The following is a 16,639-nucleotide window of genomic DNA, read 5'->3' as shown; positions in this document are numbered from 1 at the left end:
AGAAATGAATGAGGATCCCCATCTTCTCATGAATGGAGGCTGGACTTTTAATTTAAAAGTGCCTAGTTAAAACAAGTCTGCAAAATAGAAGTCTAAAACAGTATGCAACATAAAAAGGAAATAAACCAGGAAAGGTCTTGGTGGGTTTATGGATTTAGCTGAACTTGTGAGGCTGGAAAGATGGAAAACTTCAACTAAGATTTCCTGGATATGATTTAGGGACAGTTAGGAGGGGAAGGAAAATAGATTAACTACATCCAAATTATAGTTTTTTAGTAAGGAGGAGTAAGGATTTTTTTAAGAGGACTTTTCAAGTCAAATCTCTTTTGTATAGAGATATAATACAAAACTATGACGCGTCATTGATACTTCAAAATAAAGCTTACCTGGGTTGGAGGAGTCAATTTGTGCTTAGATGTAGGCTTTCTTTTCATGCACAAAGAGAAGGGAGGTGCTTTGGCCAAGAAAGGGGCAAACAGGCTGTATTATAAAGTGCGCCAAGGTATAGCTAATATCCTGAGGGAAGAGATGACTGATATCTACTATATCCTAATATCCTGAGGGAAGCCAGGACTTTTTAAAGGACCCGTCCAGTACAACAGAGACGTGATCAATTAGAAGTAACATCAGAAGAGAAAGACTGGCATATATACCTGTATTCATTTCCCATGACTGTCAATATGATACAGCTGCTAAAGAAGCAGAGGAGAGCCTAGAATGCTATGTAAGGTCTTTCCAGCAAAGATGGGAAAGTATCAGTGTGAGACATGGTTGATATTCCATCTGGAATCCTGCACACAACTCTGGGCACCAGTGTTCAAGGAGGAGGAGAGTAACTGGGGTAGATGCTACAAAAGCTAAGAAAGGACATGCAGGACTGCAACAGAGCTAATGAAAAAACAGTGCACGCGTGAGTTGACATTTCCATGCTGTGACACACAGCACCAGGCAGATTTACTAGATAGAGAGGGAAATCAGATTAAATATAGTCACGCAACAGCGTGCCCAGACTAATAAACATGGCCAAGACCAACAATCTAGTCATCTTTTCTATGCTACTCTGAAGAGCTCACTTGCAACGATGGTGCATTTTCAGCACAAACTGCTTCAAGTGGAAAATTCAAGGTGATTTCCACGCAACGTAGCTCAAGATGGAATTTACACACAGTAATTGCAAAGCAAGCTAAGTGTCCAGGACTTTGTTCCACAACTCTACTTGCACAGAATTCTCGTTCACTTCAAAACCAAGGGGAATAAGCGCTAGCCAGGGGTTTTCTGGTCTATTGTATTTTATTTTGTTCTTGTTAATATTTATAGCATTAATATTAATAATGTCTATCCTATCTATTTTTGATGCCCATGTCTATATCCAATAAATCAATCCCTAAGAAACGCAAGAGATTTTGACATTAAATGTGAAGAACAATATATATATGTATAGTTTCATAATTGCCGGTGATGTCTATATACCAATGTTGCAGATTGTAGTAGTAATTCAAATCCCCCATGCCTTTAGAATTTTACTAATGTATTTCTACTGACATTCAAAAGGGGAAAAATATTTGTATACAAAGTACTATCTGGCTCTTAAATGTTTGTAATATACTCTAAGATTCTCAGGCGTAAAATGAGAGCGCAGAACTCATCAAAACCCACGGCAACAGCAGCACAGCATTTTTACAGATTCTTTTCCCTGACAAAGCGCAGGACTCTTTCTACTAACACTGGCACAGACTTTGTACTGAGCATAGTTTTAGGGCTGTTCTGTAGACGGAGCTCTGAACATCATTGAAAGCCTCTGTAAAAGAAAACAAACACGCATTAAATAGAACGGCTCCTTCCAATAAAAAACTGAAAATCACATTGTTTAATCAAAACCTGAAATACCCAAATTTGGTCTTGACCAAAACTCACAATACTTTGTAGAAAATTTTTGATTAAAATGAAAACACTTTCTTTCCCTCCTCTACAACTGTTCTGGTGGGAAAATGGTCCTCTTATGACCCTGCCACACTGTGAATCGTAAAAATAGTATTTAGCATACACAGCACATCTGCTTCTTAGGGAATCAACTGTATTCATGGAGCAGAAAAAAGAATATCCACTAAGCATACTTTCAGCTAAGGTCACAATGAAATAGTATTTCCTGAAGCAAAACACTCCTGATCAGAATAGAGATGCTCTTATACAATGGACAGTTTGTCAGTCCGCACAGCAGGGTTATTGTTTTGGAAGCATATTGTTTCAAACATTGAACAAATTCTCTGTCAGGATCAACATCTGGGGCTCTCTCAGAAGATAAGCAATTTAACAGAGCAACTGACTTTTGACATCTCTGCTTAGTAATCCTACTCAAACTGCTTGACTGAATCCCATGCCCTTACATGACTTCAGCTCATTCCCTTCACATCACTAAATGATATTTTTCCAAGTGGGATGTGAGTACGGGCTTCAGAACTTGACCTATACCTGATGCTTTACACGCATACCTAGAACTTCATGATAAAAGAGGCTTGATCACAATAGCTTTAGAAACTAGCATGGGATTTATCACTTATCCTCCTGTCCTCAGGGCCTCTCTATCCCTGTAGTTCAAAACGGAACAGTTACTCACAATTGATGAAGGACAAAGATAAACAGCGAATATGCATAACTGAGTAGCAGTAACGCACAAAACTCTCCACTTGTTTACTTTGGAAACAGGCCAATCTATGTGCAATGGTTCCCCACAAACTGTACCAGACTAATGTTAATAGTTAGCAAATTATGAGCTCTGCTGGTTCCCAGATGCTGCCTAGGATATAGAAGTAAGCCTGTATCTGCTATACCATCTGTCTAGTGTTGCTCTTGTCAGATTATGTTTTGTGATATTATTTGGAGATGTAGTGCAGTATGTCATGAAATGTGAAAAATGAATTTTGACTTCCATGTGGTATCATCAGTCCTCTTTCTTTAGTGACCTGATTGAAAGCTATTTTGAAGGTAATGGAAAGCTGCTCATTGTTTTCAATAGGCTATGGGTTAAGTCCCAAACATTTATTTTCTTTCTCTAAGAAGGAATGCAAATGCTAGAAACATACAGATGATCCAACTCAAACATCTTTCATGGGCAAGATCACTTTCTAAGCAGAGGGAATCTGTTTTAATACCCATCTGTTAGTCATTTGTTTTTACTACTTTTTTTTATTTGACTCTGTCCTTATAGACAATCTGCGGCCTCAAAGTTGGACAGTCTGTGTCTGTCAAGCAATAATTCCATAATTAACCTGCAAAAACACACAGGTAAATAGCACACAAAGAAAAAAAGCCTAAATTATATACAAAAATATTTTAGGATTATTATTTATGAGAGGATATTTGAGGCCACACAACAACTAAAACCTTTCATTTCTGACAGGGATGAAGATTGCCCCTTGGACAGAACACCAGCATATGACTACTTTGCAGCAAGACAAATTTCACCTCAAGACTCTTAAAGGTGCTTTGTTCAGAAGCCAACAAAGGAATTCTTTCACGTGTAGAAAAGAGCACCGTTTCCTGAAATCTTCCAGCTGACTACCTGCTAGTTCTGCATTTTGTGCTATTTTGCTATGTAACAGATGAAGTTTCCCCTCAGATTTAACACTCAAAAAGGGAGCATACAGCCATCCTGTATATCTATGCTAAAATAAATGAAAAATCCCTTATCATATATTATAAGTCAGTGGACATGGCCCCTGTGTGCATGGCCATTCCATGAGCCAAGGTGAGAATGGCAAGGAAGATGCCAGGACAGACATAAAAATACAGGTAGTATTGTACAGCTAAAACAGCACAGCTATGTAATTTGGCATTTGTGTGTTACAACACAGACTCTAAAAGTGGCATGACTTCATTACAACTCATTAGTTTGTGTCCAAACAGACACAGAAATGCCTCTTGAGGAAAGTCAGAGAAAATTGACAAAAAAAATCCTTACCCTGCAGGTCTGGATCCATTTGAAATGGACAGATGGTATTAGGCATTCTATAATGAAACAAACCAAAGTGTAAAACCACAGTTCCTAGACAGAGACATGCAGAACCATTCAAATTAAACCTTTTAATCTGAACAATTTACTGGACGCATTTCAAAGATGAAATTAAACAGAAATTACATAAAACAACATAACAGTTTTGCTGCCATGTGCAGAGAAACTTGAGAAAACTGCTTGCAGAGGATCTGGTAGTCCTTTCTACTCAGGATAAAGTAGAAGCAACCCTAGTAGCTGCAAAATTGTTTAAGGGGGAAATCAGACCCAAGACAACTTGAAGCACAGGAAATGGGACTGCTCACTATTCAATAATCCATTGTGCACATATGGGATTACCACACATTCCATAGCGTATATTCCAGGAGAGAGAGCATATACCTTTCTACCAGCCTCTTCCCAAGATTCACTGATTACAATTGCTTACAACTCTATTTTCTAAAATTTTGAAATTGAAGCAAGGTTTTCAGCTGAGCTAAAACTACCTCTTTTTCAACTAAGAATGAAAGGGAAAGGGAAGCAAAACCATGAACTTAACTCTTCACACATGCCTGAAAGCAGAGGTCATTGAATCACTGATAATAATGGAAACTTAAAGTCTTGCCTCATAATAAATTTGACATTAAAGCTGAACTTATCCAAACTTTAATTTTGTTACATTTTCCAGTCAGAATGACTGATCATTTGTCATGAACATGACAGCACACTGGCCAATTATGATGCATAAATATTCAATGATCTATAATTATTGAGTCTATCACAGATGTGTTGCTCACCATTTTAAGTGGTGAAAGCTGCAAATTTGGGTTTCAGTCTCTTAATAACCTATAAATATTTAAAATAATGGGATACAGATTTGCTTTTATTACTTCTTCATTATAGACTACAATGCCACAATTCGTATTGAAGTCTTTCTTTGAAAGAAATAACACTATGCTGCTTCCTCTCTATTCTATTTTCTTAAGTTCAGAGCTCACATCCAACCTTGGGTTCTGCAAGACTGCAGTTCTGCCCAACATTTACATATGCGTACTTATACAATTATTCCTAAAATGAGTGCAGCAGTATATGACTCTGCACAACTTGAGAGAAAAATCGATGTAGGGAAATCAATGAAATCAGAAGATTTCAAACCTAAGCGTTTAGTGAAAGCCACATGCAGCAACCCAAAGCCTATATATTTGCTAAAAGACAGATTTACAAATACACAGCTTATTATGTGAATCTTCTTTTTCTTCTTTTTTCTCCACCAAATATACACAACAAAGCAAGGGGATGAATATAAAAATACACAGTCAAACTCACTTAAATTAGAACTCAAATTCGCTCATTCAAATAAGAACCGATCCACTGACTTCACTGAGCTATACAGCATTCATAATCTATTAGCACTTGATCCTGTAAGATGACAAGCTCTCTAGCCACCACAGCGCAATGTTTAAACAATATCCTTTAAGTTATCCATATGGATAAATACACCTTACTCTTGTACTAGGGTGTTCACGGTTTCAAAGTTAAGTATGTGCTTACATGTTTTACTGAACTGGCTGTCACCGTGCAAGGTCATCACATCAGAGGTGTTATACCCATGAACCTTGTCTCCAAAAAGTTATGAAAGGCATTACTAACATATGTGCAGTCTACATATTTATATATATATAAAATCCTATGGAGAGTCTGGATCTTGACTGTAGCAGGAGCCCTTGGGTGAAATGAGCAGGATCTACTCCAGTGATGGCACATCTCCTCTATAACAAACAGAATATGAATGTAGAAGCAGCATCTGTCTACCAGAGTATCACATCTGAACTAACATTACTCAGGAATACACTATTTGAGTCGCAGTGTGTCATATGCCCTTTATTACTACTAAAAAAGCTTCCACAAAGCAAAAAAGAATTATAAAATTAATTACAAATGTACAGGAAAGACATTTTACAATTATAAACCCATATCCCATTAACACAAGTAACAATATGTGCAGAACAAGAGTAGCCTTATCCTTGAATCCTACTGGAATTAGCAAGAAAAGTGATAGGGTTTGATTACTTATACACAGCTTGTTTGCATATACAGGATTTCAGAACATGTACTTTAGCAAATAAAATACATCTTAAAACATGATACATAATTAAGTTAGAGAAAGACAAATCATGATCATGTAAGGCAGAAATACCTCAACAAATCAACTGACTTGATCAGAGTCCTTTCTTCTTTTGAAATCCATCAGATAACATATGATCAGCATGTCAAATATGCATAAAACAGAATAATCTGCAATTATTTTTGTTTTCTAAGAAGGCTGAAAACATTCTATGTTGTGTTCAAAGGATGAAGTTATAATTTTTCTCCTCTTAAATACAGTAACAGTGCTTACCTTTCTCTCAGCTACCTACTAAAGGCCCAGAAGTTAGAAGACATTGTCAGAGAAGTCCAGTAGTTTTATAGCACTTAAAAGTTGACTTCAACACACAGTTCTAAAGGTTTTGCTTTTAACTGAATGCTGCTCACAACAAATGCCTGGCAAAGGCCCAGATCAAAGTATCAGGTAATTGTCTTAGCAGTCAAAACAGAGAACACTAATTAATAAGTAATAAATATTCTGAATTATTAAAGATAAAACTTCTTTGATCTTTGTTTCAAAGCCATTTTTTCTTATGGTTTGAGTGCAATATTTCTAAATTGAGGGGGCCATTACTAAGCATCTCCCAGTTGCTGAGAAACAGTGTTGCTATAGAGACTGAAAAGGAAGTGGAAAACAGGCACACTACTGCAGGAAGCACAGTGTGCTTAAGAGTTAGTGCAACAACACACAGAGGGATAACAGGAAGCCCTAGTGGTAATGTCCTAGAATAAAAAACTGTTCAGACTAACCATAAAACTTACATGCTTTGTGGTGGATCCAAATACTAGAGTTTATGTAGAATACATACAATATTTGTAAGATACATCCACTTATAGTAAGGACATGTTTAATGATTTTTTTTCAGTTACTCTAGCACCCAGGTAGTAGAATTCACCAATGTTCTGAATATCCTGCATGCACAGCATTACTCAGTAACTTGTGAGAACATGCATACTGGAAATTACTTACTACTTAAAAAAAAAAAACTACCAAATTTGTCAATACATGACTAAGTCTATCATTGTGTTACAAAGAGACAGTTATAACCAACTTAGAATAAAAGATATTAGGAAAGCTAAAATATGACAACATACTCTTTTTTTATTCCTAAGCAAAAGCCAGGGAAGCAAACTTTAGTTTCCATGCTGTTATGTCTCCATGAGGAAAGATCTGGATTTCCCTGCAGGCCACTAGCCTAACCCAATTAGAGTAATTTAGGATATAAGAGACATCCATGCCATGGATATTTCTTTTGCCTTTCTCCTCCAAACCTCTGAGAAGTTCTTTGACTGTGATTCTCAGACAGTGACTCAGAAGCTTTGTAAGCCTGCTTACATGTTGCAAAAACAGTTCATTTCTTTCTCATTAACAGCTGTACAATGCTGGTGCTTGAACTGCACAGTGAATTTGAACTACCATCTCCACAGGTAGAATACAAAAATACAAATAGTAGAAGACTGCCAAATCATATTCCATGTAGGAAAAAAAAAAGGAAATACACACTGGAGTAGTTATCACTTCCCCTCACATCTTAGAGAAGAATGAGTCATGAAACAAACCAGATAATATTTGCAGAGACTACTGGTAGCAACCTTCCTTCCTATGCTCTCCTGAGACATTTGCCTCCAGATGTTCTTTAAAGACTCTGCCAATTTTCTGTGCATACACTGCCAGAAACCAATTCCCTTAACAACATATCCTCACAAAATAAATGATTCCTTACCACTTTCTTCAAGACCTTTTACAACACCTGCCTCTACAACTCCCATCTGAACTCTTCCATGAGGATACCTGTATCAATGAAATCTCAGCTCCTGTACATGTCGCTTCTCCCATACACATTTCATAGAAGAAACTGCACCCTTTCCTCTTGATACTCAAGCCTTCTGAGTGCTTTTCAGAGACCAACCAGCCTCCCCTTCTCCTTCTGTTCATATCAGCTGACAAGGAGCAAATAAACTCCTCTTGGTTTCCTCACATAAGATGAATTCTACCCCTGTTAAGAGTCTGAACCTCCACTTGATCAGAAATAATGCATGTATTCCAATAGAATTTATCTGAGTCAAGGAACTATTTATTTTGCTTTAAACTTTCACATCTGATAAAAAACAAGCAAGTAGAATGAGATTTAATTCAACACCGTCTCCATCTTTTAAGATACTAGAGATAGGCAAGTAGATCCTAATAAGACATTTCATAAACAGTTGTAGTTCCAAGTGTATAAAAAGGTCTGTAGTTCCTTAACAACCTCATTTAGGCAAGGACTTGATTAATCGTATGTTCAACTTAAAATATGAGTAGTCTCTATGAAATCCATGAAATAAATAAAATCATGGGACAAAAATGGTCTTGTCACTAAGGAGATGCATGCAATTTAATTTTTGTGTTAAAAATAAAATATGCCTAAGAAAGTACATTCTTATACAAAAACTGTTTCATTATATCTATGACTACCATATGAGGCATGAGTTTGGAGTTATGAAATTACTATTCGTTATCTGTGACAAACTTGCTCAATATTGTCTTAGTGTTAATGTTTTGGACATTGAGAGATGATTTTGAAACAGTCTGATGGTCTGAAGAAATGTCATTGGCACAAACAAAATCCTAGATTCATTAAAGTCAGTGGGAGTTTTGCCTTGCTCTTCAGACTAAGGACACTATATTTACACTGGTTTTGAAATATTCTTCTGCCTCAAGAGTTCTAGGTTTTGGAAAAGGAAGATACTTTAAAAGCAATGATAATGTTTAGCCTATGTTTATAGTTCGCTCTTTTGAACAATAGAAACATTGTTTTAAAAGGGTCTAATTATATTTTAAAATAATAGGATTTTTTAGTCTACCATATGTGAATTTTCAGTATTTTCTCCTGCAACCAACTCGTAGGCCAGTAGACAAGGTTTCCAGGTCTGTTAAAAATAAAAAGCAAAGTCCATATTTTTGTCTACCTCCTAAAATACTTAAACAAGTAAGAAGATAAGCAGGGCATTCAGGTAATGCCTGCACAGTGTGGCACTCAACACTAATGTTGCAAGAGTAGGCCACAACTAAGTAGTTAGCTGACAGAAGCCTGTATCCTTCCCACAAGCTCATATTAGAGATACCGGAGCTGTTCTATAGATTTTTAGTTGAAACTTGTCATTTATTTATTTATTTTTTAATTAAGTCATGAGAAAGTTTGTGTGTCATTAACAAGCAAAGGGAAATGGGTCGACAATTTAGAATGTAGGGATCTCTGAAAGATCTTTCATTTGCTGTAATTGGAAGAAGTGGCAGATATGACTGCCACTTATTGAGACAGCCTTCTCTGCAGTAAGCAGGGATATAATTTTTTTCAGCCTAAGCTCTCTGGTTGTCTCAAGCTTTTCTTCTTTTGTCTGGTTTACAGACTAAAGATATTGAATGAAGATACTGCAATAAACAGAAAAATGAGAAGTTCAATCTCCAACTTACAGTATTTTTTTCTGAGAAATTCAACCCATTATTTCTAGATTTATAATAGTAAAGAATAGCTTCAAAAACATATAGTAGTATGTACAGTGAAAGCACTTTTCCAGTAATAGTTACTTGGGTTAGAAAGAGACAATACCACCTTGAAGCAAATACTTTTACTAGTGATCTTACCATCTCTATACGGACGCATTTCTTTTATTTTCTTTAGTGCAATGAGCTTTTCCTGAATGAAAAAGATAGTTTTATTATCACCCATTATTTTCACCCACTTCAATTTCTATCACAAACTTAATATATGTTCAAGTGAAAGCTATACTATTATTATGATTGAAGATCACAAATATCTGACTGATGCTAGAATGCAGAGTTTGGGACCAGTCTTTTTTGGATACTAATATTTAGCCAAATTAACTTCTTGATATTCAGTGAGGCTAAAATAATTTAATGATGAAATTACTGCTTGCTGGTTTTGTATTTTCTAAAAACAAAACATAATAAAAACCAAATTATATAGAAGTCTAGCCTTCTTTATTTGTGCACAGTCACAGCCACAAGGATCTCAACAGATCTGGCTCATGACATGGAACTACTCTGAATATAACACTAGCAAAATCAAGATCAACGGCACAGAATGTAGTAACATTAAATTAAAGCTAATATCTCTGTTCTGCACAAAATCCATGGAACTTGGGGGGTGGCAAATCCTACATTTACATAGGTAAACTTATTTTATTGTCTCCTTTTTGAGCAATGGAACAGTTGCCTGTTCATTTCCACATATACATACTACCTCACACTGATAAATATGAGATTTTACATAAGCAACCATGTGTGTGCAATTTTTAGATGACTAATATTTGAAGTAAGGGTCTCAGTATCCAAAGTTATATTATGATATACCCATAGGTGGCAGGGTAGGCATATTATTAGATAGAAGAGATCATCACCTGTATTAGATCATGGGTTAAGAGTCCCAGAATTTCTTGAGTTGTTTCATTAACTTCTAAGTCTGTCATGACTTCCCAACTACCATTCTGGAACCTCACTGGCATAGAAAAGACAATTCCTTCAGGAACACAAAACTGACCTGAAGAAGAGAGAAAAAATTACTCCAAACATATGATTTTTCATTAAAACCCACATCCTTACCAGTGTCAAGATCAAGTCTTACAGAAATCTCCAACTGTGTAAAACCTTAGCATAAACAAAGACTGCCTTTCTCAACGTACAGTTCAAAGACTAAAGGGCCTCCCTTTCACTGTGACTTTGGATTTTAATTTGATGTACATGTAACGATTTTATATTTTAAAGAGGGGAAATCTTAAAACTCTTATTTCATGCAAGAGCTAAACGGCTGTTGTAAAACATTCCATTTATCGGTCCACATAACTACATAAGAAGAACATGCTTTTATAGCTTAGGTACTAAGAATTATAAACAGTCCTTGTGCAAAACACATACTCCAAGAAAAGCATTTAAACTAAAAGACAATTTGCAAAAAGACAGCATTAACCTAAAAGATGCTTGTAAGAAGTGAATACCAAATCATAAGCTCTGAATAGCACAGTTGCTTAGAATTGAAAGCTCTTATGCTGAAACAAACTCTCAGTCTCTCATTGTATCATTTTAATTTAATCTTAAATTGAAAATCAAAAGCTTGATAAAAAACAAAAAACATTACAGCTACTGAGGAAGGCTCAGGTAAAGAGACTGAGAATATGTCAAGTAAAAATAGATTTACCTTCAGTAAGTACTCCCACAGAAACAATCTCCCCAGGAGGAGAGCCATGATACCAGTATCTGAGTACAGTAGCTACTGCATGAGCAGGTGACATTCCAACACACTGATATTCCCGGGAACTCAATGAACTCTGCGCAGAGAGAAATTCTGAACATATCTGGCTGCTACCATCAAAAAAGGAAAAAGAAAAAAATACCATAAAGATGGCGGTAGGAAGAGTAGTTTTCTAGAGGAACTAAGAACTAAAAAATCAAGAAAATATAATAGTTAAAACTTATTAAAACTTGGGTGCTTAAGGCAAGGTACTTAAAGGGAGAAAACATAGGATCCAGCTAAAAGTCACTCAAGAAGTAACCACAAGCATACTTCTCTATGAAACTCAGCTTGCTTAGTCAAGTCATAACCTCTATTATTCTTATTTATGTATATTACTGTCTAACATAAGGACTCAGCCACAGACCAGAATCTCATTGTGCTAGCCACAGTAGAAACATAGAACAAAAGAAAGTCTGTGGCCTGAAAACCTGTCTATCAAAATGTCCTCTTTCAGTGGCTCAGTAAACGCTGGAAGGTTCATCCCAGAGCAGGAGCTCCGCATACAGCCAGACCTGAGCGCATGTCACAGCTACTGCCTCCTCACTACAACTATCCTTTCTCTGCTACTTCCCTTTTGGTGAGAAACTATCTAGCTGCCAAACTTTTTTTTTTTTTTTTTTTTTTTTTTTTTTTTTTTAAACAGGGGTTAGCAACTCCTTTGTTTTGGGAAATTGACAGCATTAGCCCCTTCAGGCCACATTTTCAATGTAGTTCAGGTACTTTTAAGAAGCAGAAACACGTTTAGTTCAAAGATATCTTATGTGTATGAGGAAACTAAGTCACTAGCTGGCCTTTCACCACTTCTTATGGGCTGCTCTTGATATGATAGAAAAGAAACACACTTAATATGTAGGAAAATACAACTATAACCAAAGTAGGTAGGGGAATTAGAAGTATGTATAGCACTAGCAGCTACTCAACTTCTTTGGGGAACTGAGTAATTCAGCTTGAGTATTTCTTTTATACACAGTAAAAGATCTGTCAGTAAAGACAGATCTTGAAAACAAAATCTTTCTGTTTGTTAAAGAGTTCAGCGAAAAAAAGATTAATATAAATTGGTTAGTTTTACTTTGAAAAACAATTCTGTACTGTACCCATCATAAATCACATTGCACAAAGGACGTGAAAAATCAGGTGGACCCCAGATAGCACTGTCATATCCATAAATTTTTGCATGTGAGAAATCGACGTAGCTCCAGCCAGTAACATTGCCCCAAATAATCACATCTTTAACTCCTGTAACAGAGGAAAACACATAGATTAATGAAGAGAAAGACAAATGCTTTCACAGTATAGGTTGGAGTAGATGATCTCCAGAAGACCCTTCGAACATGAATTATTTTCTGATTCAATGTCCTGCTTTGATCACAGAGATCACTTCTTCTGAAAGCCACAACTAACGTGTTTCCATAGCATTACATGAAACCTCACCATAAACTGAAAAATGAACTTTTAGGATGTTATTGTATATATTAGAGTAAACCTGGTAACTATTTAGCTGTTTGAAAACAAAACAAACCATACCGCAAACATATGGCAATGTTCTTTTTAAAGCCCTGCTCATGCAAATATAGATTGCCTAATAGCGATCTATAGAAAATTATTAAAAAACCAAAAATCTAACTGCTTTGGTGAAAAATGAATTTCTCAAATAACCTGCTGATGTGCCATTCAGCCTATTAACTTAAAATTACTTTTCTATTTTATTAGGCCCCAAAATATCTAGACTTGTCATTGATGACCAGTTCCTATCCCTGCAACACAGAGAGAATGGTGACACCAAACAGGGTGTTGGAGAACTGTGTGAATATAAGCAAGCTATAACACTTGGCCTTCCTGAGAAAGCAAGCTAATTAACTCAGGAATAACATTGCAACACAGTTCTACTATACTCTCAATTTATTATTTGCACAGCAGGATGCTGTCATGTTTCTATACTGGTTTATTCACAGCTAGCTTGGATGTCTCCGACATAACAATATACTGCACAGTGCAAATGCAATCTTCAGGTCCTAGTTCCTGTTTCACAATGTAGCTTCGTCCTGCTTAGTGCACTCCAGCACGATATACATGCCAGGATGGTAGGGCTGCGTGCAACAGTTAGCAAGATAACTGACGTTCATGGGATCATGCGCAGATCCACACAGCTGCAGACACAGAGAACAGCAGCACCTGCTAGTCGCACCTCTGGTGTTCTGTACAGCCATGAAATTCAGTCGGTGTGCTGCTGTGCTTGCATTTCTGCATGTACACCAACTATGTTCCACTATGAAAAACACGCTCTAGAAGGCCTCTATCCACTGAAGTCCCCAAATGCTATCAGATCACACAAATACTCACCTGCTGCATTTATATTCAGTTTCCTGGCCAGCACGGCTTTAGCTGCACTTTCCCAGAATGTTGCAAGGGCAATGATATTTTCACGTTTAATGGATGGGCCATACGTCATAATCATCATTGCCTTAAGGTTTACGAAGGTTTTTCCTGCTGAAATGACTCTGACACCACTCTTGGCGTTCTTCTCAATGAGGTGAGCATACACTCGACAGATCTCACTCATTTCTCTGATGCAGTCCTCAAGCAGTGGGACTTCATGTTTGAAGAGGATATCATCAAGAACAATGATAACATCAGCCTGAAAAAAAGCCTCTTCTATCTCAGTGTGCTTTGAAATACTGCGGAGGAGTGGGAATGCCATGTCTTCAGCTTCCATCACAATACCACAAAGAGCTTCCTTAAACTGGTCAGTGTCAAGTAAATGGATACTGATCTCTGTGGTTACCCCAAACACTTCTCCACTTGCCAGCAGAGGGATCAGATGATAGCAGGTTGGAGCTGATGCACTGATGAGAAAAAGATACAGAAAAAATACAGTTAATCAAGAAACACTGCCTGATCAGAAGTATTACACAAATTAAAGAAGAACTTGCTTTTGTAGTTGATTAACGTTTAAATAGTCCACTACTTTGATTCATTTCTTGCTCATTCTTCCAATTTTAAGCTAAAAATTAAAACAGGTGGGGTCTTCTTTCATTTAAAGGTTTTTCCATCCTATACATTTCAGGGGATACTGTCAGCTAAAACTTAGTATCTTTAAATAACCATACATCTTTTTTAGGTGTGTAAGTATTAATGGCAAATACTAACAGAAATGCAGAAACTTCTAAAGCCAGAACTGCAAAGTAGTGTTTATTTACTTAAGTATTTCCAAAAACATTCTATATTACAAAATTCTTAAATTATTTCATAAATATCTGCTATCCCCAAATTTGCCTCTTTGCATCCTTCACTTAAATTGATGCAAAATGCAATGAAAGCAGAAATACTTTCTGGATTATACCCTGAGTGCTTATACAGAGGAGTGCAGAACATAATTCAATTCAGCAAATTACAGGGGTTCATGTATAACCTGTTAGTTATTAGCTCTGTTAGATGTGATAAGAAAAAATGCATTTTTTTGAAGCTGAGTGAAATTTTGTATAAATATTCTCTTTACTCTCACCTGGTGATCCATATCTGCAAAGGGTTGATAAGACTTTTAATCTCTTCCTCTTCTTTTTCAGTTTCAATGTGAGCTTGTAGGTTCTCCTCAGCAATGTCTAACATCTCCTCACTCAGCATTGTTGAGGTGATGCCATAATAGTGCTAAGATCAGAAAGGGTGATCTCTAATCAAATGACAGCCCAAACAGAAAAACATAACACTAGAAAGGTCACTTTTATTTTACACTTGAAGAAGGAATAAGGAACAAGAATGTTATAAAAGAAAAAAAAGTAAAATATGGGTTTATAGCATTAAAAGCAGCTCATTACCTGAGCATATTCCAGAAAATCATTAATTCCTCCCAGAAGCAGGCCCTTCCCTCCACGATCCAACAGTTCTCTCCAAATGATTGGAGAGCGTTTGTGTTCCCATCCATTCATTTCACAGATGTCATGAAGCCACTCCTATTGTAAACACCCCAAAAATGTTTTAATACTTTTTCCACATTTGATAACACTTAAATATTACAGCTATCAACATTTTTATTATTTCCTCTCAATACATAATTACAAGATGTTTCACAGCTTACCAACACACCAGTGTGCACAAAATGGAAGAATGGCACAAACCAAGTCATGGTGACACCTCAACAGAAGAGCAAAAAGTTTTACTATGTTCTGCTTGGTTTTACTTCCCTACGTTTTCTCAGTTGTCTTAGCAGTACTGAAGAAAGGAATACTCTGACGCAATGAGTAACATGAGGATTTCTGTTTAGCTGTAGAATGTAAGTAGGCTGAAGAAGCAATAGCTATTCACTTAGCATTAGAGCTCTTCAAGTTACTCGGCTGAGGTGTCAAGCAACATGTTAGGAGTAAAAAGCATGACAGTACTATCTATCTCATGAAGTAATACTGGATTTTTTTCAGTTCTTTACAGGGACTACAGTGTAGATATAGCAATATGTAAAATGGCCTTCACATAGAATGAGCAATTTGGTATACAGCAAAGTGCTCAGAAACACCCATCCACACAGTAACTGGGAATGTGAGATTTAATTTTATACTTCCATTGTAATTCAAAGCCAGAAATTCTCTTGAGAATTAATGACTATAAAGGCACACACATTCAAAATGCACAAAAATTACAGCAAGCAGCAGATCAAGCAGCCACTTATACATAATAAGAAAAATATAAACTTCAACTTTTTAACCAACAAAACAGAGCTTCGCCCTGGCCCTCATTTTGTGTCCATGTTCTGTAGTAAGACTCATGAGAATGCCAATCTCTCACAACATTCAACCATTCTTCAAGCTCTCTCTCATAGCCAAAGCTGCAGCACCTCTATCCACAGAGCAAAATGCTAATACAGCAAAAGAAGAGACACACCACAGATAAGAAGTGCATTCCTTATTTTGTGGAGCACTAGGATATCTACTAATGACTAGACTTACAATCCCTTACCTCCCATTTGTCAGGGTGCTTAGTGATCTTGTGAACCCTGAAGTCTGGCAAATTAGCCTGGAGATAGTCAGCCAGCAGTTCTGCTTTGGCATAGTATGGGCAATTTGCCTTACCTGTGAACACAGCAAGAACATGAGCAAATGGAAGATTTTGTGACACTGATAAGGGCTTAATAAATCAAGAGTTTTTGAACTGTACCATTTCAAAAAGAAATGTTCCAAATCAAAATCCAAATTTTTGAACTGTTCCAATTCAAACCCAGTCTTATGTA

The 16,639-nt window shown here is 36.6% G+C and overlaps 1 protein-coding gene across 4 annotated transcripts in view; it reads right to left on the bottom strand.

Moving 5' to 3' along the window:
• Window positions 1-16,639, bottom strand: part of LOC112990548 (putative malate dehydrogenase 1B) — a 66,891-nt gene that overhangs the window by 49,708 nt on the left and 544 nt on the right. The window contains exons 2-11 of one of the 4 annotated variants that reach the window (XM_026112684.2): window positions 16,369-16,481; window positions 15,237-15,371; window positions 14,927-15,069; window positions 13,765-14,267; window positions 12,519-12,660; window positions 11,329-11,492; window positions 10,535-10,674; window positions 9,759-9,810; window positions 3,959-4,005; window positions 30-1,798 (exon numbers count right to left, since the gene is read on the bottom strand). In XM_026112684.2, the coding sequence (XP_025968469.2) occupies window positions 1,754-1,798; window positions 3,959-4,005; window positions 9,759-9,810; window positions 10,535-10,674; window positions 11,329-11,492; window positions 12,519-12,660; window positions 13,765-14,267; window positions 14,927-15,069; window positions 15,237-15,371; window positions 16,369-16,481 (1,484 nt within the window). In that variant the 3' untranslated portion in view covers window positions 30-1,753. The other 3 variants (XM_064515236.1, XM_026112772.2, XM_064515235.1) reach the window with 3 other exon arrangements.

The sequence above is a fragment of the Dromaius novaehollandiae genome, chromosome 7 (genome assembly GCF_036370855.1).
Source record: "Dromaius novaehollandiae isolate bDroNov1 chromosome 7, bDroNov1.hap1, whole genome shotgun sequence".
In the NCBI taxonomy this organism is placed as follows: domain Eukaryota; kingdom Metazoa; phylum Chordata; class Aves; order Casuariiformes; family Dromaiidae; genus Dromaius; species Dromaius novaehollandiae.
The sequence above is the reverse complement of the archived record's forward strand: the minus strand, read 5'-3'. Positions and strand labels throughout refer to the sequence as shown.